Genomic DNA, 24,986 nt, shown 5'->3' on the forward strand with positions numbered 1-24,986 from the left:
TCTGTGCAAAACGTGCCCCTTTGTCCTCTCCGCCCACCTGCTCAACGGAAACGCCGTGGGAGCGACCGGTAACGCGGTGCTTTAATGCGAGCGTCGTCGCGAAGGGCGCCTCGTTCTCTCTCTCTCTCTCTCTCTCTCTTCCGCGCGAGCGAGCGCGCGACGCGCACGGGAGCAGACAGGGTCAGGAAGCAGCTGTCACCAAGCCTTTACCTGCGCGCGTGCTGGCGCAGGAGCTCCTGGAAGGAGCGCGGACAGACACGTGGGCCACTCTGGGGGCCGAGCATCCCACGGTGAACGTCCCCGAGCAGGATGGGTTATGGATGACTGCATTTAGCGCTGACTTTGGCATCACAACACTGGTGTGCGCACATCATGTCCCAGTCTGATAATAATTTAAACCCCCAGTTCTCTGGTGAACTACAGTATGCATATAATAATTCGGCACACATAGCCCACAGCTATCACCCCCCCCCCCCCCCCCCCCCCCCCCCCCCCCCCCCCCCCCCTCCCCCGAGCCCCTTCCATGTTCTGGATATTGATCCAATGTAGCATCAATGGCTGTTTGCCTCAGGAGGGTTTTAGTGCTTATTTCAGCAGACAGCGCGGGGAGATCACATGAATATCAGCTCCCACCGGAGCTGTAGCTTTGGCTGCTGTTTAAAGTCCGATCAATGAGGAGGAAACCCGAGCGCGTCTATCTGGCGTTTATAGGACACAACAGGATGTTTCTGGGAAAAACTGCGCGGTAAGTGTGATTGGGGAAAAAAAAAAAAAAAAAAAAAAGCAGATACGGTGTCGTTAGCAAATGCTTTCCAGAACTGTTGGGCAGAGAATTTAATGACTATATTTAACACCTGAGCAAACTGTTGAACGGAGCGGAGGCAAAAACGCAACAGCAGCTGCCTGGATCCGAGTTTGCTGACTGGGGAGATTTGACTGATTCAGCTGCAGGCGCAGGCCAGCGTCGACGTCCAGAGCCATTAGCGACTCCTGTACGACTAAAGCACCGCTCCGGGGGCAACCATTTCCTTGCATTAATGTCTACCTTCCACCGGAGCAAATCAAAGGCTTATTCTAATGCCCCTGCACACCTCGGTGTACTCTTTAAATAACATGGGCTGGATGGCCCGGAGGCGTTCCATTCCCAGAATACAGATGGATAGAGATAGCGATACTATCATGGTACGTTTGAAGGCGAAACAATTTATTATCAAGAACGAGAATATCAAAGAAGAGAAGGAGGAAAAGAAGTTCGTCAGGTTCATAAACTTGTTTTCGCTGCGATTCGATCACTTAAACGCTGCCAGCACAGACAGAATGACTTATTAAGCTTGAGTCTTTTTTTTTTTTTCCATTAAGTCTTATGCCTCCAGTAACAGTTTTTCATATGTTTTGCCTCATCACGTGAGCAGCGGAAGTTATTAGGAGGCTGCTGACAGGGGCTTAGAAATGTGGCTAAAGTGCTTCATGGCCCCTTATCGGTCCGGTCTGTGATCTGGTTCCCTTATTGCCAGTCAAACGTGCGCTTCACCAGCCTGAAGAAGGTGCGGTTGTGCTCCCGCAGGTACGAGCGCAGCTGCTGCAGGACGGTGGCGTTCACGGCCGGGTGGGGGCGGCCCTTGGACTCGTGCAGGCAGCGCTCGCGGCCGTCGCTCCGGATGCAGTAGAACCCCTTGGTCTGGTTGAAGTAGAAGTTGGTGGAGGCTATCCGGGGCGGCAAGTTGAGGAAGCGCTCCACCTTCTGCAGCTCGGGCAGGGGGTCGCGGATCAGCGCGTCCCCGTCCACGATGTGCACCTGCTCCAGGGGGAAGCGGCGCAGCCAGTTTCGCATGTGCACGTCGTACAGGCTCCGCTGGATGGCCTTGTAGCGGACGTTGAGGGCGCCGTTCCGCACCAGCAGGTTCTCGATGGCCTGCACCGGCTTGTGGTTCTCCAGCCGGTTGAAGTACACCTGGGTGTAGTCGGAGATGACGCGCTCGGCCGGGTCCCGCAGGATCAGCAGCAGCTTCACGGAGGAGTTCATCGCGCAGATGCGTTCGGGCGCGAGGGCCGACGTGAAGTAGCCCGGCGTTTTCTCCACCGTGATCTGGTTGGGGTAGGAGTACGGCATCAGGTCTCGGTACCACTCCAGGCCCTTGGCGTAGTTCTCGTCCCAGTCGAAGAAGTGCACCTCGGTGGCAGCGACGGCGACCTCGGGGTGTATGTCCAGCATCTCCAACAGCGCTCTCGTGCCCCCCTTGCGCACCCCTATGATGATGCTGTGCGGGGCTCTTTTACTGGCGCCCGGGGGAGGGGGTGAAGCCACGTCTCCCGAGAAATTGGATCGCTGTCGCTGTGGGTCCAGCGCGAGGCCAAACCCCACCTGGAGAGGATCAGGTGGGGCAGCATGTGTCTGGAGAACCAGGAGAAAGGCAGACGCCAGGAAACAAGCCATCGTGGTGGTGAGGAGTGCCAGGGAGGGATCGAGATTTAGCTGAGGACCAGATCTGTCTCTCTGAGGTCAATGTAAACGCGAGCAGTGGGAAGCGCAGTCCGTGTCTGCCGCTGGATATGAACAGGAGGACGAGGAGAAATCATCGGCAGTCCACGGCACATCTGTAGAGAAGCACAAAAACAAAGAGGGAAGAAAAGGCTTTCAGATTCCCAGCATATGAAACAGAATGTCTGAATTAGAATGAAACGGAACTTTCCTCATTCCCCTGAAAAAAGCAATCCGACTATAAATACAGTCCACGTCTGCTCTAAGTGTATCATCTCAAAAGGATCATCTCGGCTCATCTTTCTTTTTGGAGCCTTTCATCTCCCCTCTTCCCTTCTCTCACTCTATAAAGTCCATTTTAATTGAAACTGTCATTTCTCCGGCTGAAAAACATTTAGCCGGGCGGCTCTTTAGAAAATGTGTCTGAAATATGCAAGTGTGCGTGAGGCCAGACAGCGGGGCCACAGCGCTTTGTCGTCGTTTCCCAGGCCCGAATCCACACCGGAGATCTGAAATTTAGATTTAGATATATGTTTAAATATTATAAGTATGCTTATGATATTTTATTATTTGCCTTCTTTGAAACACTTTTCCCCGAAGCAAACCAGGAAACGGCCCCTTAAATATGGCCCCGTGCTCCGAAGGGGTGAAATAGTAGGATTGTTTGTTCCAGAGTCACTTACTTCGTTTAAAAAGTGAAGGTTCTCAGATACTGTCATGAGGAAAACAGGCCACGAGAGCTGCTGCTTACACTGCGCTAGTCACAACAACCGGGCCGGCCTATGCAAACAGCCAGCTCCAACAGAAAAGGTCACGGTTAGGTAATCTAAACACAGCGAGATAGTCCACACACACACACACACACACACGCACACACACGCACACACACACGCACGCACACACACACACGCACACACACACACACACACACACACACACACACACACACACACACACACACACGCGCACACGCACACGCACACACACACACATACACACACACACACACACACACAGTGTTGTTGACACATACAGTAGACAGCACATATTACTGGCACCTTCGCCATGAGACAGACATTTGAGTACACACTATTGAAAGAGCCCGTGTCTCATGTCAGGATGACATTTTAATTCATGACATTCATTGCTTTTATTCTCTCTACGGTGATAACTGTGTTTTTGTTTTAGCCATACACTATAATTAATGCTATTGTTGTTATACATAAAGTTTTAGGGTAGAAGCCCACTTCGCATGCACTCAGCAGTCATACCTGAGGTGACCTTTGATTGGCTGTGATGGGATCCTACTTGCAGTCTTGCTGCCACAGCTGTGTTCACGGTTCAAAGGCTACTGTGTCAAAAGGGTGTTTTTCAGCTGTGAAGGAGAAACCTGCTTTTGCTTTTGTCTGTTACCCCGAAGACAAAAGCATAAGGAAACCCAGAATGCAGCAGGTCTTTGGGTTATTGCTGATAAAAGATGTTGGATTGACTACATCTAGGTGGAGGTCAACTACAAAATCAGGCCCATAACACACGAATTTGTCGAGTACATTTCAAAAAAAGTCATTTCAACCTGTTGTTAATCAGGTGACCTGCACTATTTGCTGCTTGAAGAACATAATATAATCACAGCAGCCGTCTCTATTCAGACAAAGTGCATCATGGCTATTACGCATAGCGGCGCGGGGTGCAGCGTGCTTCCACACCCGCGGCCCTCGTCTCACCTTCCAGAGGATCTCGAGCACATAAAGGCTGCGCTGCGCGGCCCCCGCTTCGCGCGGCGGCGGCGGCCTGCGGGCGCGGGGATGTGCGAGGAGGCACTTATGCGCGGTGACAGGCGCGCCTGCCTGTCAGCGATTCCCTGGCAGAGAGCTGCCAGGTCCAATGCTAACAGCCGGGCAGCCAGACGAGCTTCCTGTCTCATCCAATCCCCCCCCCCACTCGCCTCACAGCGCGGCACCACCTGGAATCAGCCATTGTTTCACATTCCACCGGGTCTTATTGCTTTATTCAGCACTCCACGCATATCTTTCTAGTTTCGGTTTTTCCGTTTAATCCCCTTCAGGCTTTAAAATGGGATGCAGATTTCAAAATCCACTAGCTGGGTACGTGTCATCCTAGTGTCTTACATTTGCCCGTTCAGTTTGACGCGAATGAGGCCAGTTCTCATTGTAGCTGGAACTGACTGAGGTTTGTGTGTGTGTATATACAATGTGGAGGTCAGCGCTGTTGTATTGTGCACCTCCACTCGTGATAAAAAGCCTCCCCGCACGCCAAAGCTGCATTTGCTGACCATTATGGGTTTTAACACCTGCCTGGCCTGCAGAGCACAAGTGCTGCCTACTGGCCGAGCAGACAGCCCAGCACTATTCATTATATCCCACTGGGCTCCACGGGTTCTCGGCACCGCGGAAACCGAGCTTCCCACTAATTAACCCAAACCGCCGCTTCTATGCACCTATAGAACAGGACCCTCGGCCTTTAAGTGCAAGGCAGCGGGCAGCTCAGGTTTTCTATTATGCTCATTAGTTAGTGCAAAATAATTATTAATGCAATAAAGCTTCACTATAAATGCGACTCCTGTGCTGCAAAATGGATCGATATCAGGGGGACAAGTTAAACGTATAAATCGGTGCTGCTGTTTCACTGTGGCAAGCAGTGGAGGAAAGCCCACCAGCAGCGGTGGAAGCGAGTCGAACCCGCCCCGCTCCCGGTGAGTTTCTGTTTGTATCTCAGCGCCGTTGGGCCATCTCTTGTAAGACACGCTGACCCTTCTACCCAAAAAAACTGCATCACTCGGGACGTCGGAATGGATTCACCTTCCTATTTTCTCCTGCACTTTCCCCTTTGCTCCCACTTCTCTCCCTCAACCGCTCTCTCTCCATCAGACCCTTAAAAAAAACGGTGCAATAAATTCTCCACCCACACACCCACAGAGCGTAACTCTGAATCTGCGCTCCCACACACTGGATGGGTTTAAATTATGGATGATTTTTATTATTTTTTTGGTTCAGAGTGCAATTCCAGACCCAATTTATTAATTTCCATGAACATACCTTGAGGCTTTTACTACTCACTAATTCTGTTTTCCTACTTTAACCTCCTTAAATATATGCACTTGCCTCGTATGTCTATTCTTCAACAGCATGTGAAGCATCCAAAACACTAAAAATACACTCTGCAGCAAGCAGAGGGACACTGCTCGGCATTTCAATTCCCTCCCACGGCTAGCTCCACTATAATGGGAAGCAATAATGAGTGAGTGGTCTCCATCTATTTGGATTACTGCTGTATTACAGCCACTTACTGGTGGGTATATAGGTTGGAGGCTGTGGTAGTTGGGGAACAGAGAGGTGCCACTTTCAATCCCCGGGCTGGTCAGGCATGAGCGGCAGTGAGAATGAGTAATTCAGCAAGTGGTGCCCTTGAGCGAGGCGCCCGAAAGCCTGGCATTTAACCTCCAGCTGCCCCGCAGATCCATTTAATGACCCGAGGTGAACGAGGGATGCTCCCAAGATCAAGTGTCACCGGACATATTGCTCCTGCGATATCATAAAAGATGTTGTGTTTTTTTTAATTCTCCAACCTACAGCGCCTCCGTCCTTGTCAACTTCTAATTAAAATACCTGTCTACGACTTTCACTGGAGAATATATAAACTCACATTCACAGTGCAACGTTGGCTTGACTTGGTGGGATCAGAGGTGGGACTCATAAATGGTGACAGCCAGTTATTTTACTGCAGCCGGAACCTGCCGCACAGCAGCACTCTCCTCTGGGGCCACCTGGTGGATGAGTCACTCAACGTGTTATGTCATTTAGCGCTCACTCATGTTGTCACCAGATCAATAACAAGTTTGTATGATGGATGGAAGTCACAGGCCTCAGTCAGTATCAGTCTAATGTGTTCCTATATAGGCACATAGGAAAGCCACAGGAGACGGGACGTGTCCTCTACCCTTCACTTTATGCTTCATCACTAATTACCCTTATATAAAATGATAAAAAAAATGGGCAAAATCATGTTGGTGTCTCAGAGACAAGGTTCAATAACATACTGTTCGGGTCATTATTTTTGTAAATTCATGATGATTGAGTGGTTTACATTTAATTTGAAGTGCCTTCCCCATGCAAGTAGGTGACCCTAAGTTAAAACATGTTTAAGCTTTTATTTTGACGGTCAAGTTACCTGAGGAAAGGTTTGCACTGTCACTCTGTTTACCTTAGCTTTCACGGTGTCTGATTGGAGGTGAGAGCGAGAGAGAGCGAGAGAATACCAACCTCCAACGGACATCAGCGACACGTGTCTTCAGTCTGGGGTGGCTGTAAAAAGAGCTACGTGACGCCAGGCTGTTCCAGCTCCCACCCACAGCGACACCTCGGCAGCGTTTCACACAGCGGCGGCGCCGAGGACGGCAAGAAATCTCATTTGAAGAAGAAATTACACCGCAGCTGTGAAGCTGAGCAATATTGGGCTATTTCCGGAGCCACGCGAGTAAGACAATGACCTAATCCACACCCACATGCCAGCGCAGGCATTCATTACAGACTTGAGGAGGGTGTAATCTGTCATTTGCTGGTGCACCCAGACGCACGCGGCCCCAGGCGCTAAGTACAGTGTTTTAACAGCAATCATCCATACACTGAGTTAAATCCTACATATATTATCATACAGCGACCTTTTCCGCTTTCTCCCCCGCGCGGTGTAACACTATCTCGTCCAATTACCCATCCTCCTGCCCGCCACCATCTGGGTGCACGTGCAGCAGAACGTGGACCCCCACGCAGGCCTCCGCCCCAACGCTGACGCGGCCCCAGCAGCATATGCCAACAGATTCCAGTCAACAAACGGTTCCCAGCGCCACCGCGTTCGTAGTTCGTCCTCACGTTGGCAGCGCCACGTCCCGTCTCCCCTTCCACAGCGCCCGTCCTCAAATTACCACATTACACTTCAGCTGACACGATTGCTTCGCCGAGTCCCCCAGCCCCCCGACCTAGTCTCTCTCCAGTTTAGCTCTGACATTTGTCAATGCGCCGAGATTTATTTCAAGCATGGGCTGACATTGTCTGGATCCCCAGGAGGCGCTTTTCGCTGATAAAATAAGCCGACTTGCTCATCACCCTTGGATGAGCGGAGGCGACCAATCCCAGGGACGCTGACTCACTCATAGAACGGTTCCACGGTCAGACAGAAACAACAACGGACCATGAGAGGAATTCAATCAGAGGGTGCCCTGATGATCCTCATTCAGGATGCCACTTCTGATAAAGCGCCGAGGCCGTGCAATAGGCTGCTCATCAGCGATGCTAAGATAACGCTAATTCCGCTCCACAGACTTAATGCGACTGTACTTCTTATCAGGGTTTTCCCATCAACCCTTTTATTAGCTCTCACAATGAGTTTGATCTTCTCCGTGTAAAGTAATTGCTGCACAGTTTCTCGCAGAGGGAGCCCTCTGAAAGGCGGCAGCATCTCGTGGCCTGAGCTTCTGGAGCCGACGCCGCTCTCCCGTCTCCCAGGCAGCCTGCGAGCTGCAAGATGCGCATCCATTATGAATGAATTACTTCATCAAATAAAAAGCAAGGCATCTTGTAATGAACTGCGAGGATGCTCTCAATCTTTGATGAGGCTGATCCTGATAAATAGTTTAATGAGAAATAGAGACTAAGAGAAAGGAAAGTCTGCTGGGTGCTGACAAAGACGCCACGGCACTGGAGAGCAAAGGGCAGAGAAATCCTGATTTCTACTACTTAACTTGCAGCGTTGCTTATTAAACAGCATCAGTCTTGTGTCTCATAAACAACATTATGTAATGGTGCAATTCCACCCGAGCCAAGTCTTGAGTCATGCGCTGTGAGAGCTGCACTAGAACAAAGCCTTAATATACTTTAACCAAGGTATATATACTCTAGGGGCCGTTTTATGTCTCATCCTTACTTGTGTGTGCACATCTCCAGTACAGTACTTGGAAAAAGCGCCCTCAGTCTGGCACAGCAGCCTCCTACTGGAAGGCACACGCCACAGACCTGCCAGTGTTTCCCTGCCATCGCAAATATGTGTTCAGCTCTGCAGAACTTGAGGTTTAGTATCTGGGCCTTCTGCGATGCGCCGTCAGCTGCCAGGCGCCAGAGCGATTCAACACCAGGCTGCAGTTAGCGAGCTGATAACAGTGCGTTCGGCTGAAAACTGTTTCGCAGCCTTGTACGGAGTGTAGCAGCATACAAATGCACAGCGTGGAAAGAAATCATGCTGGGAATAGAACAAAAGTGCTAAATCTAGAAATGTCACGGTCTGTTTACGTTCCGCTCAGTCTTCTTTGTTGGTGTTCCGTCACTTCCTGTTTCCAGGAGATTTACAGTGATTGAGCAGGAAATAAACAGGAAACAGGAAACAGGAAGTGACACAACACTAACGATTCAATTACAGATTCAATAAAGTTTTTTTTAGTTTCTTAAATCTGAGTTGTTGTTGAACTGTACCTCAAGCTTTAGTATTTATGGATAATGTTAGTTTACATGTGTTTTCACCTGGTCAGTATCATCGTAAATTTATGAATTATTTCATATCTCTGTACGTCTTGTGGTTGTGCCATTGGGTCATTCTTTTGTAGTCAGTCTGGCCACAGTCTCAAAAGTTGAGCTGGCCTTGTGTAAAGAGGAAAGACACACCTAGTGTGAAAGCAGCTGACCTCCAGTTTACACTTCACAGTCACATCAGAATTAGCTTAATTTGTTTGAGAGGAACGTGCACTGATAAATCAGTGGAGCGTGGCTAGGAGATATGCAGATCAGCAGTTGCAAGACAATCAGCCACTGACGCCAAATGACATTTCTGGAATGTCATTTAGCCACGACCTTGAACTCGGACTTTCACAGTATCAAACTACTTCATCTGCATAAGTAATTCAAGTTGTCACTTCACATGCTGCTCATTGATTGTAACTTAATCAGAGGAGATCTGACTGTGTGGGTTGCAGCGGTTGAGCCATCTCTCAGCGCCGCGCTCTGAAACCTGCTAAGTCATTGTTTTCAATTGATTTTCATCAATTGCGTCGGCATCAGACACTTTATCAAATAAAATATTCACAGTTGTTCTGAGTTTTTCGTTCCACCATTTCCCACAACCTCAGTCACATCCAGGATAATACAGAGGGTTTGTACTGAAGACTGGAAGGTAACCTGTGGCTTTTTTCCCTTTTATACTTGCTAAAAAGCAGCACATGAGTAATATTTATATTATATTTCATTTTTGGTACTGCTATGTTTAAACTTAAATAACTTAAAATACTGCTGCGGGTATAAATGATTGTAAGTAAAACTATTCCTTTTTGAATATGCAGTAAATTACTTCTCATAAAAACTTTTCTTTCAAAGATTCAATGTCCCTAAAAGTATGTAAATGTATTAAAACCTTTATCTCAAATTTTTCTTTCTAAAAGTACAAATTAAACAAGTATCTTATTGTATTTAAACAAAATCATCCATTGGTCAACTGATTACTTGTGTTTCATCAATACTCAGTGTCCTTCAAGATGATGCCCGTGTGGCCACAGATTGAGGTCAGCAGTGAATGCAGGTGGCACCTTGGAGGCAAATAACCTCAGTTGCCTCTGAGCTCAACTTTGAGCAACATTCTTGTAATTTCCTACTCGCAGGGCAAACTAGATCATAAGGGAGCGTTTATCTATAATCACGATCTCCAGCTCCATTTCCCTGAGCCAGGTCTGTGGCTGTGAAGCTGCGGGTGCTCCAGAGCCCCGACCGGGCGGAGATGAGGGAGGACGCGAGCCGCCGCAGCGTCACGCGGCTGTTGTGCGCTCCATCATTCCAATGTTTACAGCTTCTGCCTCCGCGTGGCTCCACACCATTGCCTGCGTAGCATGGGGCTGCGGTGGGCCTTACGTCAGCTCCACGTCTCCACTCTGCCTGAGAGCAGATGAGAACTCTCACGCCAGCTGGGCTTTACATGAGCTTTTAAGCGGGGTTCCCGCAGCCACTCAGGCTCTGGTTACAGACGTTTTCAGCCAAGGACGACCACACCTATGCGTTGGTTAATGTTTTTGCCTCTTGTTCTTTGTGGGGAACATAACACAGGCAGAGGATGTGAATGCGAACATGTCGTACGCTCCTCGCGTGCAGCCTGCGTAGCGCGGTGGGACTTCTCATTCGTTCAAACAGAGATGAGGTTCGGAACACGAAAAGGCAAACAGAGGTGTGATGTATTAAGATTAAGATTAAGAATGCCTTTATTAGTCCCACAGCGGGGAAATTCCCATCAGCAGCCAGGTTACCCGGCGCTAGTCCGACAGTGGAAGCAAATTGCAGTACAAACAGTAATAAAACGCACACACATACAGTATCACACAGTACAAGTGGAAACCTTGCTGGAATTTTTTCCTTGGGTTCATCAGGACAGATAGATAAGGTCGGAGAGCAGACAGTGAGACTGTAAGGAGGGGAGGGGGGGGGGGGGTGTATCTGAATCAGTGTAGTGAAGTGTTGTTTATAGAAGTATGACCGAGGCCGACCAAGATGTTTACAGGTCAGTCCAACAGTTGTCCTTGAAGGGACAACTGTTGGACTGTATGTGTGGAATTCAGCCATTTAAAGCAGAAGACGACCTCGTGTGCGGTGCAGCTCCGGGTGTGTGACAGAATCGGGTTAAGAGCGTAGAAGGAATAAAACGTGGTGTCGCATCTGCAGGGCGAGCACAGCTTTGTCTCTGCCGTCGCGGTGCTAAACCCATAAGCTAATGTTAGTGCTAATAAGTACTTCATCCTTTTAAAGAGCCCCCCTGCCGCACGCTGACACGAAGCCCAGGCCAGAGATGAAGCAGCAGCATCTGCGCACGGTAGCAACTCAAAGTATGACGAGTGTCAGTGTCATCCATGCCCTTGCGTCGGGCCGTTGCTCATGAATAAGTCATCTGCCCCCCCCACCCCCACCCCCCAACTATCCCCCTCTGGCTCCCTGCTCCTTCCACAGCTTCCATGGTCCTGTAAAACCAACTGAAGTGTTTATGGGAGATAAGAAGCAGAGGAGGTCGGTGGTCCAATAAGCCTTTTTATCACCACACGTTCTGCAGCGAGGGCCAATTTATGGGGGAATTTGCCGAAGACGAATTCTTAATTAGAGAACTTTGTGGACCCAGCATCAGAGGCCTAATGGAGGAATGTAAAAAAAAGAGAAAAAGCAGAGAAAGGGCACTGGCAGGCTGCTACAGTATGTGTTGCAGCAAAACAGAAAACAGTCGTGGTGTGTTCTCAAAGCAAAATCAATAAAGAGGCTTTTAAAAAGGGACCTATGAGCCTTGTTTGGTTTGCTGTCGATGCCGAGCTTGTCAAGAAAAGTCCGAGTCCTTTTAAAATGAGTTCAGATGACCGGGTTTCAAAGGAGCTTATCTTTATTAAAGGAGTCCAACGTGTCAATATAATTACTGCTTTATCCATTAAGGTGAGTGGGTTCTATTTCCTGTTGCTCAAAATTCCTAAAACATCAGATCAATAGGAAACGCCTGCTGTGGCCTGAGCTCATCTCAGTGAAAACAAGTTTATTTCCTGCCCTTTGAAAACCAACACAGACCAAGATGATGCACAAAATGTTTTAATAGCGTATTAAAGTTTTGTGATTCTTTGAGAAGTCGTCAAATTATTTTACGTCCAGTATGTAGCGATTTTATATCAGTTGAGTGATGCCATTAACTTAGCGAACAGCCTTAAATTCATACATTACTTATCAATAATCCAGTGTCTGGGCTCTTCCACCGTCATTACTCCGCTCTAGATATGTGCATGACGGTTTTATAGCTTCTAAAATCTCATGTCATTTAGTCGCCACCTTTGACAAATATGAACAGGGTGGAAACTATAGCTCTGATTTTAATTAGCCGACTCGGCATACGCGATCCACCAGACCAGACCGGATCCTCGCGTTTCCAGTCGTCGGCATATTAAGAAAAAAAATAATAAAAGGAGGAAATTAATTACACATTCTCACAGACTGGGGAGAAGGGATCGCGTTCTTGATTGCATAACGTTAAAACTCCATAATTATCTCAACTCCATAGCAACAATGAGGCACGAGGAGAGACGTGAGAGGTTGAGCTTGTGCAGCAGACTCCTTCCACTGAAGAGGACCGAGACTGAAGTCAGTGAGACTGAAGTGGAAAATAATGTGTTTGACGATTCTCTTAACAATTCTGCTTTAAATTTGGCAAGAAGTGATACAGATACTGAGGTTAGCAGCCACAACTCAATTTAGCAAACACTGAAGGAATTGAATATTAGTGGAGAAGAGTGCAGCAGTCCTCCCTGCTCAGCCCAGATTACCCATCTCTATCTTCATTTAGATACAGGATTGTTTGGGGGGGGGGGGGGGGTCCTTCTGTAGCACACGCTATGCTTCCATCGGTATTTAGCAAAGATTAGCCTTAAATTGATGATTAACCTTTGTAATCCCGCTCGCGTATTGAAAATGGCTGGCTTGTCTTTACCACCGCCGCACAAAAGAGAAACTGCATTATCGTTCGGGGAAAACTGAGGCTCGCAAACTAAATGAGGCGGCATTATCGGCTCGCTGCTTGGCTGGATAACGAAGACAAATCTTTAGACTAGAGAGCCATCTCATAATGAGTCAGAACAGATGAATTATTTTCCATCCTTAGTCGGCATTTTAATAAAACGTCACCGGCAAACGATGGCCGCCGTTATCTCGCAAAGAAGCAGAACTCACTTGTGGAAATAAGTGGCTGCCGTTATTGTTTTGATGGCAGTATTAGGGTGTAATCAAACATTAAATGAGCATTTTCTCCATATTTAACTCCAACTGGGGATGTAATAGTTTAATTTGCTGGGTGATGAGTTTACCATGTGGAGGGCTCCCTGCATTAAATCACTGTCCAACGCAGAATGCATCTGTTGCTCAGGAAGTCATCAACGCGTAGATGCTGCTGCACAAACTGAGCAAGTGCGGCTCTCTAGTGACTTCACCCATTTAAAAGTGAAAAGCAAAACCGTGTCCAGTGATTCTAGAGGCCGATTTTTGCATTTGACACATTTATACATGTCACTCATTTCAGTTTGAACCTGGGAAAAGAGAGTTGGAGTAAAGAAGCAACATCATCCCCCAATTATTAAACAAAACAATCAGTATTTGGATTATTCTATTTAAATAGAATTTTAATAATACAGTATTGATTATATGATCATCTACAGAGCAGGATTTCTTACTGGCCCTCATTAACAACTTTCCACCTACTCCCATTATTGCTGATCCTTTTTCTGATGCTCTACAAATATATTGAGGGATTGCTATTGTCAAACCAACTCTATCCAGCCGGAAAGCCAGAAAAGCGGAGATCGCTATTAGCACCGCTACGAACGGTGACCCAAACCACCTTTTTTTGCACTTTTACATGAAGCGATGAAATGAGGGTTATTCACTGAAACGCTGGGAGCTGACATCTAATCGTTACTGCGCTGGAGCAGATTACAACCCCCCCCCCCCCACACACACACACGGTAATCCTATTGCAGTTTGTGAAGCGGATATGATATGAAGAGGAGTCCTTGGGATGAAAACTCATTCTGAAGGTGAAGGGAGAAATCCTCTCTACTTTTCTTTGGACTGAAAGAGCCTTGTGTCGTCCAGTTAACTGGCCCAGGTTTTATCACTCGTAAAAATGTAAAGTCTTCCCTCCAGTGAAGCTGTGATCACATGATGTGGTCTCTGTTACTAAACACACACATAAGGTGAACATGACATGAAATATTTACTAAAGCAGCAAATGAAGCTCGGGTAAAAGTTCAATAACAAAGATTATTTACTCCTTTTACATGCTGTCATTACCTCTAGCCAATAATAGCCCCGCCCACTTTCAGATTATCATCACGCGCTCTGACCTCCTCCTCCTCCTCCCCATCACCGCCTTATCTTATCTGACCATGCAGCACGTTTAGCTCATCTTCCTCCACATGCAAGCCGTCACCATAGTTGACGCGAAAGCCCTCTGTACACTCAAAAATGTGCTTACATCATATATAGGTCTCTAACTGGGTTCCTTTGCAGAAATACATGCAGAATATGAAAAATAGAACAAGGCGCTTTGCAAATGAACCATCAGGAAAAACATGTTTTGTACAACTCATTTCCAATTGATTTCAGCCTGCGTGTTATTTACTATCATTTAGTGAAATCCCATTTAGAGACGACACGGCCTTTCTGTTTAGGCGATAATAACTAAAGAGGAAACAAAATGAAAATAATCATGATTATCATCTTAAATCCAAATTATCACCGCTCACACTTATTAACTGATCAAAGTTAAACACGCTGAGCATCTGCTACATGCATAGAGTAAATGTGCGTAGGAAAAAAACAACAAATAAAGTAATTACAAGATTAGCATTAAAGTACAAATGGGAACTAAAATCGATTTACATGGATAATTTTAAACCTAATATGACCAACATCTTAATGAGATTTACTGTGCTTTAGTGCAGCAAAAGATTCACGTTGAGTATATTTCTCAAGAAACTACTCATTGTCCCAGACAGACAGATTACAGCGAGAGCGAGGATATATCTCAAAACATGAATAAATAATAACGTTAGCTGCTGAAAGCTTCACTACTACGTTTATTCAAGCACTCCCTTTAGTTGTAAATAAAAATATGTTGTCTAAAAAAGTCTTTATCTGAAAAACGTGCCAGATGGAGGAACTGCAGGTGTTACCCCCAGGCTGCACACAGCACTGACAGCCTCCACCACACGCACAGCAAAGGCAGCGGATCTGTAGGATGACGAGCGGAAACCTGAACAAGCTGAAAAACACCAGCAGGATGTGAGGTTGTAGATAACAACCAATAACCGTCCGTCCATCCATCCATCCATCCATCCATCCATCCATCCATCCATCCATCCATCCATCCATCCATCCATCCATCCATCCATCCATCCATCCATCCATCCATCCATCCAAATGTGGATTCTATTGATGCTACACATTAACTATTCACCCCCATATGGGACTAAAGCCTCACTTTTGAGCCTGTTGTGTTAAATTGGACATATACCGTGTCATATGCCACTTTGAAGGACTCCACTGGGCAGCACAACTGTCACTGTCTCTAGATGCTGCTGAACCCTTTCTAAGCATCATTAGCACCTGCTCAGACGCCTTCCTACAGCAACTAGTTGGAGCTTTTATTTAATACCTACTTACATACTTTAAAGTTACTTGTAGACGACCTGCTGACCTTTCGCTAATCAGTTTTCTACATCGACAACAGCTTAGTTCTGCAGAAAGCTTAACGAGGACTAAAGGGTTTGATCTGAAGGTCACGGCAATGTCATTAACTGCAGCTCCTCTGCGCTTCACTTAGGAATCAAAGCGCAGATTGTCTGGGTGTCTCATCTTCCCACAGTAAACATGAATCAATGTCTCTAAAGAGCAAATTATATATTTAGCCAACCCTGGTATTTCGAATACAATGGCGGCGGCGGGAGCACTGGACATTTGGTTCACGTGAGGAATAATTGGCCAGCTACGAGGCAAAGCAAAACTGAATCAACATCACGCTGTAGTTTCTTCACCAAGTAGATGAAGAACACATCAAGGCATTTAACAATCATTCAACAACCTGACCCCCGTTTGATATGCAAAACATTCATCCCCCGATAATCTCAAAATACCCCGATGAGCGGGAGAAACCTCGCTGATGCGCTGAAGCGACCCGCGGAACCGACATCTAGACTCCCGGCCCAGCTAGGACCATATCTGACAAACAGATACTGTGCATCACTATCTGTTACTTCTCCCCTTCCTCGCTGAACATGACCGCGCACGCCCACGCGCAAATCAACTGACACACGAGCTGAGCGGAGGCTTCTGGATCAAAACAAATCTCACTCCACATGACGGGGGTCGTGATCTCTGCCAGGCGAGAGACGGCGTTAATCTGACAAATGGGACAAGACGTGCTTTGATATGTATATATAAATAGACAGATAATACATAGAAGGACAATATTACCAATAATAAGAGCCCCGTGTGAGGCAGGCAGAGAACAAAGGCAATGAATAAATAAGACAGGCCCGTCGTCAAGTGAAGGGATAAGTCTACTTTGTGACACATGGCGACAATGACTTCCTCGAACCTCTTCCACCTACTTCTACCTCTTCCTATTATTTCAGACTGGCAAAAACATAAAGCAGGAAAAGGCCAGCTCTTTGATTGGGTCATCAGGTCATGCGTGTTTTTATCAAAGCTGACCCAGAGGCTGAATCCAGGCGCCGGGGCTTTTGATAATGAAGATGCACCAACCCCGCTGTCAATGACAGCGCCAGTGTGTCTTCTGCATATTATGCTGCTGGTGTGCACGGCCGGTACCGGGGCCCTGAGAGACGGAACACAACATCTGGACCAAGGTGGATCCTTTCACCAGATCACAGCCGGCTTCGAGCTCATGAATTATGGAATCCGGCACCAATATGCAAATGTGGGTATTAGCCTAGTTCTGCCCCTGTACTGTAAGTTACAGTGAATTATCTATTATGCATGAGCCGCGGATTGAAGTGAAGAGGTCCCGGCAGCCGGCTGCACGGCCCACTCTCAGTTGTTCGCTCTTACCTCATGAAAGAGCATGAATGGAAGGGGAGGTAGCTCCAAAATACCGGCTTTCTGCTTCTCCGTGGCTCTAAAGACTTGGAAGAATCAGAGCCTGCGTCTGCGCTCAGTTGCCAAGCTACTTAAAAGAACAATGGCTTCCACTGGATTTAGATGCACACAGCGGGATAGAAGCACAAAGTTGTTGCTAATCCTCTAATTTTTCCCCTCAAGGCTGACATGAAATACCAGGAGGAAGGAATCCAGCCGCCTGCATGTATATCTCACCGCCATCACAATGCGGGATGAGCCCTTGACCCGATCCCCACCCAAAGTGAACCGAGACAGATGCTGAACTCACGCACGTGTTCTGCTGAAGCCCAGAGCACGATGACTAAGTCCCGCAGCCCCGAGACGCACCGAGCGATCATTAGCTCGGATCAACGTCAGTCATCAGGCACACGACAGCTGACAAGTTCCATTTAACCGGGCGCACGGGAAATGAGGACACCTGATGAGTATGAATGCGTTTGAGAGAAGCCACTCCTCCAACGACATCAAACAGTTTACCACTCGGTTTATGTGAACTTTTAGATGGAACTTTCTCTGGGATGCTTATGATACACTGATGCATCATGGGCATTTTATTCTGGATGTGGAATCTACAGTGGTGGGCTATTTTAAAACAGGGAGCCAGTTAGTCGAGCTTCATGAAAACATATGATACATCACTGCTGAGTCATTTGCCGTGTTTGTCCAAATCTACACAAGCAAAGGGGCTCCCCTTCAATTAGCCACATATAAAGAACCGGCCTAAAATGGACACACTCTATTTCTATCTCCGCTGCTTTCGTTGAAATTGGGCTTGTGCTGGTCGGGGACGACTTCACCTATAGGATGGCGTGGTAAAAGCCCCCCCTCTACGTTCACACCCCAAACAAACCCACTGTCAGTCACATCAAGGAAATCTGTTTAAGTCCAGGCTGTGTGGCAAAGCTCAGCCCGCTCTCATTAGTTCAGGTGCTGAATGACTGACATGTTTTCCCCTCAGTGATATACACTAAGAGCTGGCTGCTGAGACCATTCATCATTATGACTCAGTCTACCCAAAATACTTCACACCGTGAGGTTTCCACACCCTAAATGTACAGTACTAAAGAAAGAAAAGCTTGGTTGCGACGACGCCATAAATGACATAAATATAAACATCCAAGGTAAAAATTCACAAATGCTAGATGATAAAAAAAAACAATAAAACTTACATAGCCTCTGTTTTGTAATTATAGTGTGGCCAAATCAATGATTTTTAGATATACAGTAAAACAAGGCCGGGAGATTGCATCAAGACTGTTTCACAGCAGGAATCACTGGGTCTCTCGTGAAACCTCTTTTATCTTCTAATAAGGACGAATGAAGCAACCCCCTCAAACACAAAAAGTCAAAACCACTAGAATAAATTAGCATTTTAACCAGAGAGCGCCTGTATGCCACAGCCGACGCTTTTCATCCTTTAATTCAACAAACATCACCTCATCAAATATTAATTACGCTCTCTTGTTATTCTCTATTGTTCTTGATTAGGAAAAATTTGAGGAAAGGAAAACACGTTTGTTTTGCTGTTGTTCGCTTCCCTTGTTCGAGCGGAGCCAACTGGATGCTCCATCTGCCAACCTTGCCAAACACGAAAACTAGAAAAAAACACAAAAAACAGGAAGCTGAAGATCCGTCTCTTCCCTCTACCGTCTTCTCCTGTTTGGGGCTTTTCCACTTGAAGCTCTCATATGACACTGGTGCTGTTTCTCTGCCCAGACATGCATCACAGAGACACTTTGAGTTTTCCTTATACTCCCCTATCAGCTTTACAACCACACAATGTAAAATCACACACACTATTCGCACCATTGCTTTCTCTCAAACCTTTACAGAATAGGTGTCTCAGTTTAGCTGCCGATAAACAGATGTCTCAGCATCTCTCTGCGACTAACTTTAACCCAACTCACTTCCACTGGAAATAAAATAGAATCATAATTATGTTAAACACATTGTTTATGAGTCACTTTCAACACGACTGCTCTCTAATTAACTTTCCTGTCATGTAATCCTTGAAATGTTTGTTTACTTCACACAGATCTTTTATTTTTAGTGTGGATCACTTGTGTTTCCAGAAATAGGACTTTAGTAGTAGTAGCATGACCCAATGCCTGCTGTGCGCTGATTAAACTCTTTCAGTGAGGAGCACGACTGCTACAGTACAAGCAAGCGTTGCCGGCAACTAAAGCCTATAAGCCACGGGAAGAAGACGCGGCCGCTGATGCACGACGGCATCACAACAGTTTCATTGGGATTTCATCAGAGAACTTACTCCAGCCCCAACGCCGGCTCGCGCCTTGGAGAAATCCTGCAGCTACGGCGCCGGCACCGGTTCGCTTCAAGCCAACACCCACACGCCTCAACCTGTGGCGATTTGCATCCCGTGACGCTGATGCACGGTTGCTGGCGGAGAGCTGGAGTCGGTGCTGAGGAGGAAACAATGCCACATCAGGCACAGGAGAGAGCAGCAATTATCATTAGCTCCTCTTCTCTCGTGAAGCCTATGCTGCGATTCGATGGCACACTTTACAGCCAGCGTAGGTTCGGTGAGGTGTTTTCGTTGTGATCCAGCAGAGCTTGAACTTCTATGAATGGTTGTTTAAAGCCTATAACTTCAGCCAAAACTTTTAATATCAATCACACATATTATTATGAATGAATTGGAATGTCGTTATCCACAGGATCCACGGAACAATGTGCCCCTGACTCATAAGCTGAAAAGGCTAATTTATTACATGCAGCGTTTTAATTAGTTTGATCAATACTTTAAGACACAGCGCGCTCATTTCACGCCAATAAATGCTCACGTTCCAAACGTCTTGACTTCCTGCGAGGCCATGTTGATTTTTTTTTTCGGTTTCATGACTGATCGATTAATCGCCCGTAAATTCAAACGCATCACACGTCCTTTTGTCAGACGCTGGAGATTCTAGTGTTTCATAAAAGCATGTGTGTGTGCGTGCGTGCGTGTGTGTGTGAGGGAGCGAGCGTGCTCCCTGAGCACCGCATAAAACAAAGTGCAAGAAGATCTTTAGAGAAAATGCGGTTACCTCGCACGAGCGGCTCCGGTGGGGATCTCAGCGCGCCTCCTGGGTTCGGGCTGATTTCTCGGGAAGACGCCGAGACGCCTCGGCGCGCACTTTTGCGCACCGCCGGTGCACGGAGGGGAAAACGCGTCCGTCCGCGCTCTCCGATGCGCTCATCACGGACTCACGCCAGAGCGGACACCGCGGCGAGGAGCGGAGTCCGTGCGGATTCAAAGTGGGCCAAGTCGCCTCCGTCTCCCGGTTACGCAGACGAGCCCGGGCAGAGATGCGCGTGCAGAGTTGTGGCCGAGCCGCCGCTTTGCGTGGCAGACTGGAGGCAGCGGGGAGGAGCCGTCTGCCGTCAGATGATCAGGGCAAGGTGCTCTCCACGCTGATGCTCCGCAATCCACGGCGTGAGAGGCGCAGTTCAGGGTTTAACACAATAATCCCCAACAAATCACTTGCTCTCTGCGGGGAAAGCTGCTCCTATACTATCACTTATACGTCGGTGGGTTTATTACGACGCATATATTAGAACTATTATTTAATCTTTAGCACCTGATGAATGAACTACAAACTATAATTCTGACGTCACTAATTGTTAGAATATCAGCCTCCACCTTTAACCTAAGATGAAGTGCAGCTTTTTTCCCAAAAGACATAATGAATCAGCATCAAGGAGACAAAAAACAGGCTATAGCAACACCACAACGTCATTCCATTATTTATTGTGGTATTACAGCACAGTACTAACTGTGCCACATGAAACTAATGACGCATATTTGCACTCATCGCAATCAAAACAACCTGATGATGCCATCGCCTACATTGCATTAACCTACAGTATGGATGAGGTTTGAAGGTTTTAATATAAACAGATCTACTGTGAAGTCTTGTGTGCGTCTGGTGTGTGGCTATTCCACCGTTGTCCGACATCAGACCTGACTGTGACTGTGATGCTGTGGGGATATGAATAACACCGCTCTCGGGACCTCTTGAACTGTGAGCAAGACTATGAGCAATTAACCCCCGAAGCGCCAGTGTCAGATGACAGAACGCTCAGCGACAGAGAGAGAGACGTCCACACGTTCGCGTTGATTGCTGTGCGCCACTCGTTTAGAGAGGGTTGAAAAAGTTGAACTGATTACCATAAGAACCTCCCCCTCCGAGGACTCCTGCTTAAGTTTCCAGCGTAGGTCTAAAAACAGACTCGCAGGTGGGGCATCGTGTCGGAAAAAGACAGAGCTCTGTTACAATGAAGGGGGCAGATGTGCCTGGGAGCTACAGCACGAGCGGATGCAAAGTCCCCATTCATAATGGACGCGTGTTCGACTGCTCCCACCACTTCCTCCAGGAGACCGGCTCGGCGTCCTAGCTGCTGTAGCCGGACGCCCAAAACGAGGGAAAGGGAGGGCAAGTGAAGGGCGCATTCATATTTCAACAGCTTAGAAGGAAACGAGGACGGCAGATCATATGTGACTGCTTGAAAAATGTATGGAGTTTGTTGAAGACAGTGTGACGGATGACGGGGCGGCAGAGCAAGCAGAGGCTTCATTGAGTGGGACGGGGGGGATAGAAGTAAAAAAAAAGACAACTTTGGCTTTAATTGAGTGCAAAAGACCACTTTCAAGGAACGGGGGTGCAGTTTGAGGCGTGGAAAGGGAAATTCCGCTCAGTTTAGGAAGATGGAGTGCTGTGCTCAGTGAAAAGAAGACGCTGGGAAGAGGGATTCTAGGATCCCGGGAGCTCCTGACCCGGCTTTGAGGAGCGCTGGGATGCAAGAGGCGGCGATAGGGCGCAGATGTAGTTGATAATTTATCAGGCGCCTGATCTCAGCGCAGCAGCGGCCTACAGCGCATCCGCCTCGAGTCCCAGCTTCAATTTAACTTTTCGTGCTGACTGGACGATCGCTGGTAGTCACGGCTTTCATGTTAACTCCATGAGAGCAAATCGCTGTTTACGCGGTCATCAACGGCCCCGGCGACGCCGCACGTGCCGCTGCGCTCGCTCGTCCCATCGAGGCCCGAAAAGGACTGCGGCAAATGAAATTTTCATTGAGTAGATGAAGCCGAGCGTGGTTTCATAATTCCCCGGCGAGTTGCATCAGCGCGCACTGATGCCGTTTTCATCAAGTGCCGCTAAGAGAGGATTTGATGTCTTGATAGCGGAGGCAGCGCTTTGCTGTCTTGGGGTGATCCTACCCAGGGTGCACTGGGGCACCAGGAGCATTTCCACTGCTCCCCAACTGTCAATACACCGATGTTTCCTGGCTGAGGTCGACTCTAAGCTGTGCTGTACTGGGTTTTGGCCTGAGGAATCTCCCTGCTCATGCAAACACGTGGAGACGCTGTTTACAACAGTCGCTCAGTTCTGCCCCGGAATCTAAATCCCATCATTTTTTTTAAGAGTCAAATCATCTTTATTGCCTCAAACGCCTCGGCATATTTTAATGTGGGAGGAAAACAATGAAACGTTCCTGTTGCTTTTGGCACCGAGTGTCTTGCCAAACTGCTGCAACTGTGGCATACGCTTCATGTTTATTTCAAGGCTATTGAAATCCGAGCAGGCTCGTAGTTGACGCTGATCCCAGATCCCCCCAATACATGCTGCATCCATCACTCCTTTGATGTTCGCCATCAATGATCATTCATTCAAGTTGAAAGTTTTGTTCTGTTCCATAAGCATCTGATGATTATCATACTTTTGCTCTGACATCCACACGACTGAACCACGTTACAGGGCGTTTCAGGCAGGAGAAAGACAAAATAATGACCCAAGAGGCGCAACCTTTCACAGAGCTAATAGCAACATAGGCAATGTCCTGGAAAAGAATGAGCTCATAGATTGTTTGTGCCAGCAGGTTGTTACCGGCCACGGTCATTTATTACAGTTAGGCGGCCGTGCCATGACATCATCGCGTGAGGGGCGAGCGAGTGACACACACGCAGTGATGGCAGAACAAAACATGCATGCTTTAATCCACAGTGACAGTTGTGTGTTGTCATTATAACCATGGCAACAAAGAAGTACTGCTTCCAAGCAAAACCCTGAACTAAATAGAACCAAGTTACTGTTGCACTCAAACAGTCATGGGTCTGTTTTTGTTGTAGTGGTGAACGGTTCCAGCTTTAAGGGCCGGGTCCAGTTCATTTAGGTTGGAACCAAACATACTGGATCACCTCTGAGGTTTACTTCCAGCCCATCCTCCGTCGTCGGCCCGGGCTTTTTACAGGGCATAGACCCCATTGTGGCTCCTGGAGAGGCTCCCGCATCACTTCTGTGATTTCCTGGGCAAGTACGAGGCGACGCGGCACTTCAGGCCATTGGTCGTGATTGTTCGCTGCCACTCGCCGAGAATGAGGGGAACCACATGCTCACTGGGTACCACCACAGGGTCTGAGGTGACTCAATCGCCATGGTGACGGAGGTGCCTGACCCATCGAAGTGTTGCGTTCTGATGAAATGTTTCTTCTTTTTCCTGGATCAGCAGACCTTTTCTGCGGCGCGTTGACACGACTCAGGATGCTTTGATTCTCAAACCGAGGAGGACGGTCAAGTGTCACGCAGGCCTGCGCCGCACCGACTCCGTGGGAGCTGAAGTAGAGTCAAAACACGCGGGAGCAGGCGAGGGTGAGTCGTGGCTTCCCAGTCTATTCAGTTTTAAGTGTTTATGCATGTACTTTGATTAAATTTTGTGCTGAGAGGGGAAGTCTCAGACTGCTCGCGTGGAGAAATGATATTTAAATAGCGCTACAACCAGGGGACGTTAGCTTACTATGCTAAGCTAAGATAATTCATGTACCGCAGGAAAGGTGAGCATTTTCTTATCCTGTCTCATTTCTGATGACAAGCATCAGAAGGAACATGTAAAACAAATGCGGGTTCCTGCTCAGTGGATGTTTTGTACTGTAAGTCCAAAACTTGAGCGTTGCTGCCCCGTCTCCAGCGCTGAGGCTCCACTTCACTGGGAGCAGGTGATGTGAGCGCGTTTGTTCACACGTTAAAGTGGCACCGCCTGCCGCCGTGTGAGCCGCCCGCTCTCCTGCCCGAACGTCTCCTCGCCTCGCAAACAAGCCCACCGGGGATTTCATTAGGGCTGAAAATGCACACATTCATGCATCAGTTCCGATTTAACTGCATTAATATTTAACCGTACAAGGCGCTCGACGTGCGGAGTCGGGGCTTCTGCTGTGTGGGAGTGTATCAGTTTAGGGTAGTGTGAAGCTTGGCCCAGTTGGGTCCTGGTGCCGGGTGCTGGTGAACGAGCCGACCCCCCCCCCCCAATGACTGGCTGTGCAATCAGATGACCAGCGATCTCTGAATTGAACTAGCTCCTTCCCACTCGCCCACAGAGCCTCTCCACACGAGCCCCAGCGTGTGTTAAGAGGGGTATTTTTAGACCTGCTATTGGGAAGTGACTTAGTTGCTTTGCTTTATTGTGAAATCTCTGCAAATTTCAATCTAACCTTGATTAAAATCGACCAACCCCTGCTATTCAGATTGAGTCGATTAACGCTTTGCACAATGGAGGTACCGTAGCGCTGCCAAAAAGTACATTCAACATATTTCCTTTTTATTTCCACAGTCTCCCCTCAGTGAAAAAAGAAGGACGGCATCAGCAGAGAAGAGGCTGACAGGAGTGTGATGAGGGCCCACGGTGAGCAGATCCGACAAGGCTACACCAAACGTCTCCTCGCTGACTTATTAGCATCTTGAAAAGTAGGTCAATCAAGGCAGGAGGGGAGAAGCGTGTGTAAAAACACGTCTGGGTGTGGGGAGTCGTACTGC

General features: G+C 47.7%; 1 protein-coding gene and 1 long non-coding RNA gene across 4 annotated transcripts in view; one reads left to right on the forward strand and one right to left on the reverse strand.

Annotated features, from left to right (window-relative positions):
* Positions 1 to 1,183: 1,183 nt before the first annotated feature.
* Positions 1,184 to 20,606, reverse strand: hs3st1l1 (heparan sulfate (glucosamine) 3-O-sulfotransferase 1-like1). 2 transcript variants are annotated; one of them, XM_029127297.3, is made up of 3 exons: positions 20,223 to 20,606; positions 19,445 to 19,598; positions 1,184 to 2,595 (listed from the first exon to the last, which is right to left on the reverse strand). In XM_029127297.3, the coding sequence occupies exon 3, from the start codon at positions 2,432 to 2,434 to the stop codon at positions 1,505 to 1,507; it is 930 nt and encodes a 309-aa protein (XP_028983130.1). In that variant the 5' UTR covers positions 2,435 to 2,595; positions 19,445 to 19,598; positions 20,223 to 20,606; the 3' UTR covers positions 1,184 to 1,504. The 2 variants fall into 2 exon arrangements, with proteins under 2 accessions (XP_028983130.1, XP_028983132.1); XM_029127299.3 differs by lacking the exon at positions 19,445 to 19,598.
* A 2,599-nt stretch (positions 20,607 to 23,205) lies between these two features.
* Positions 23,206 to 24,986, forward strand: part of LOC114842096 (uncharacterized) — a 34,460-nt gene continuing 32,679 nt past the window's right edge. Inside the window, exons 1-3 of one of the 2 annotated variants that reach the window (XR_003783253.3) lie at positions 23,206 to 23,599; positions 23,686 to 23,828; positions 24,784 to 24,917. This is a non-coding gene — a long non-coding RNA (uncharacterized LOC114842096). The remainder of the gene's footprint in view (positions 23,600 to 23,685; positions 23,829 to 24,783; positions 24,918 to 24,986) is intronic. The other variant, XR_008692590.1, reaches the window with a different exon arrangement.

This window comes from Betta splendens, chromosome 15, assembly GCF_900634795.4.
Source record: "Betta splendens chromosome 15, fBetSpl5.4, whole genome shotgun sequence".
NCBI lineage: Eukaryota > Metazoa > Chordata > Actinopteri > Anabantiformes > Osphronemidae > Betta > Betta splendens.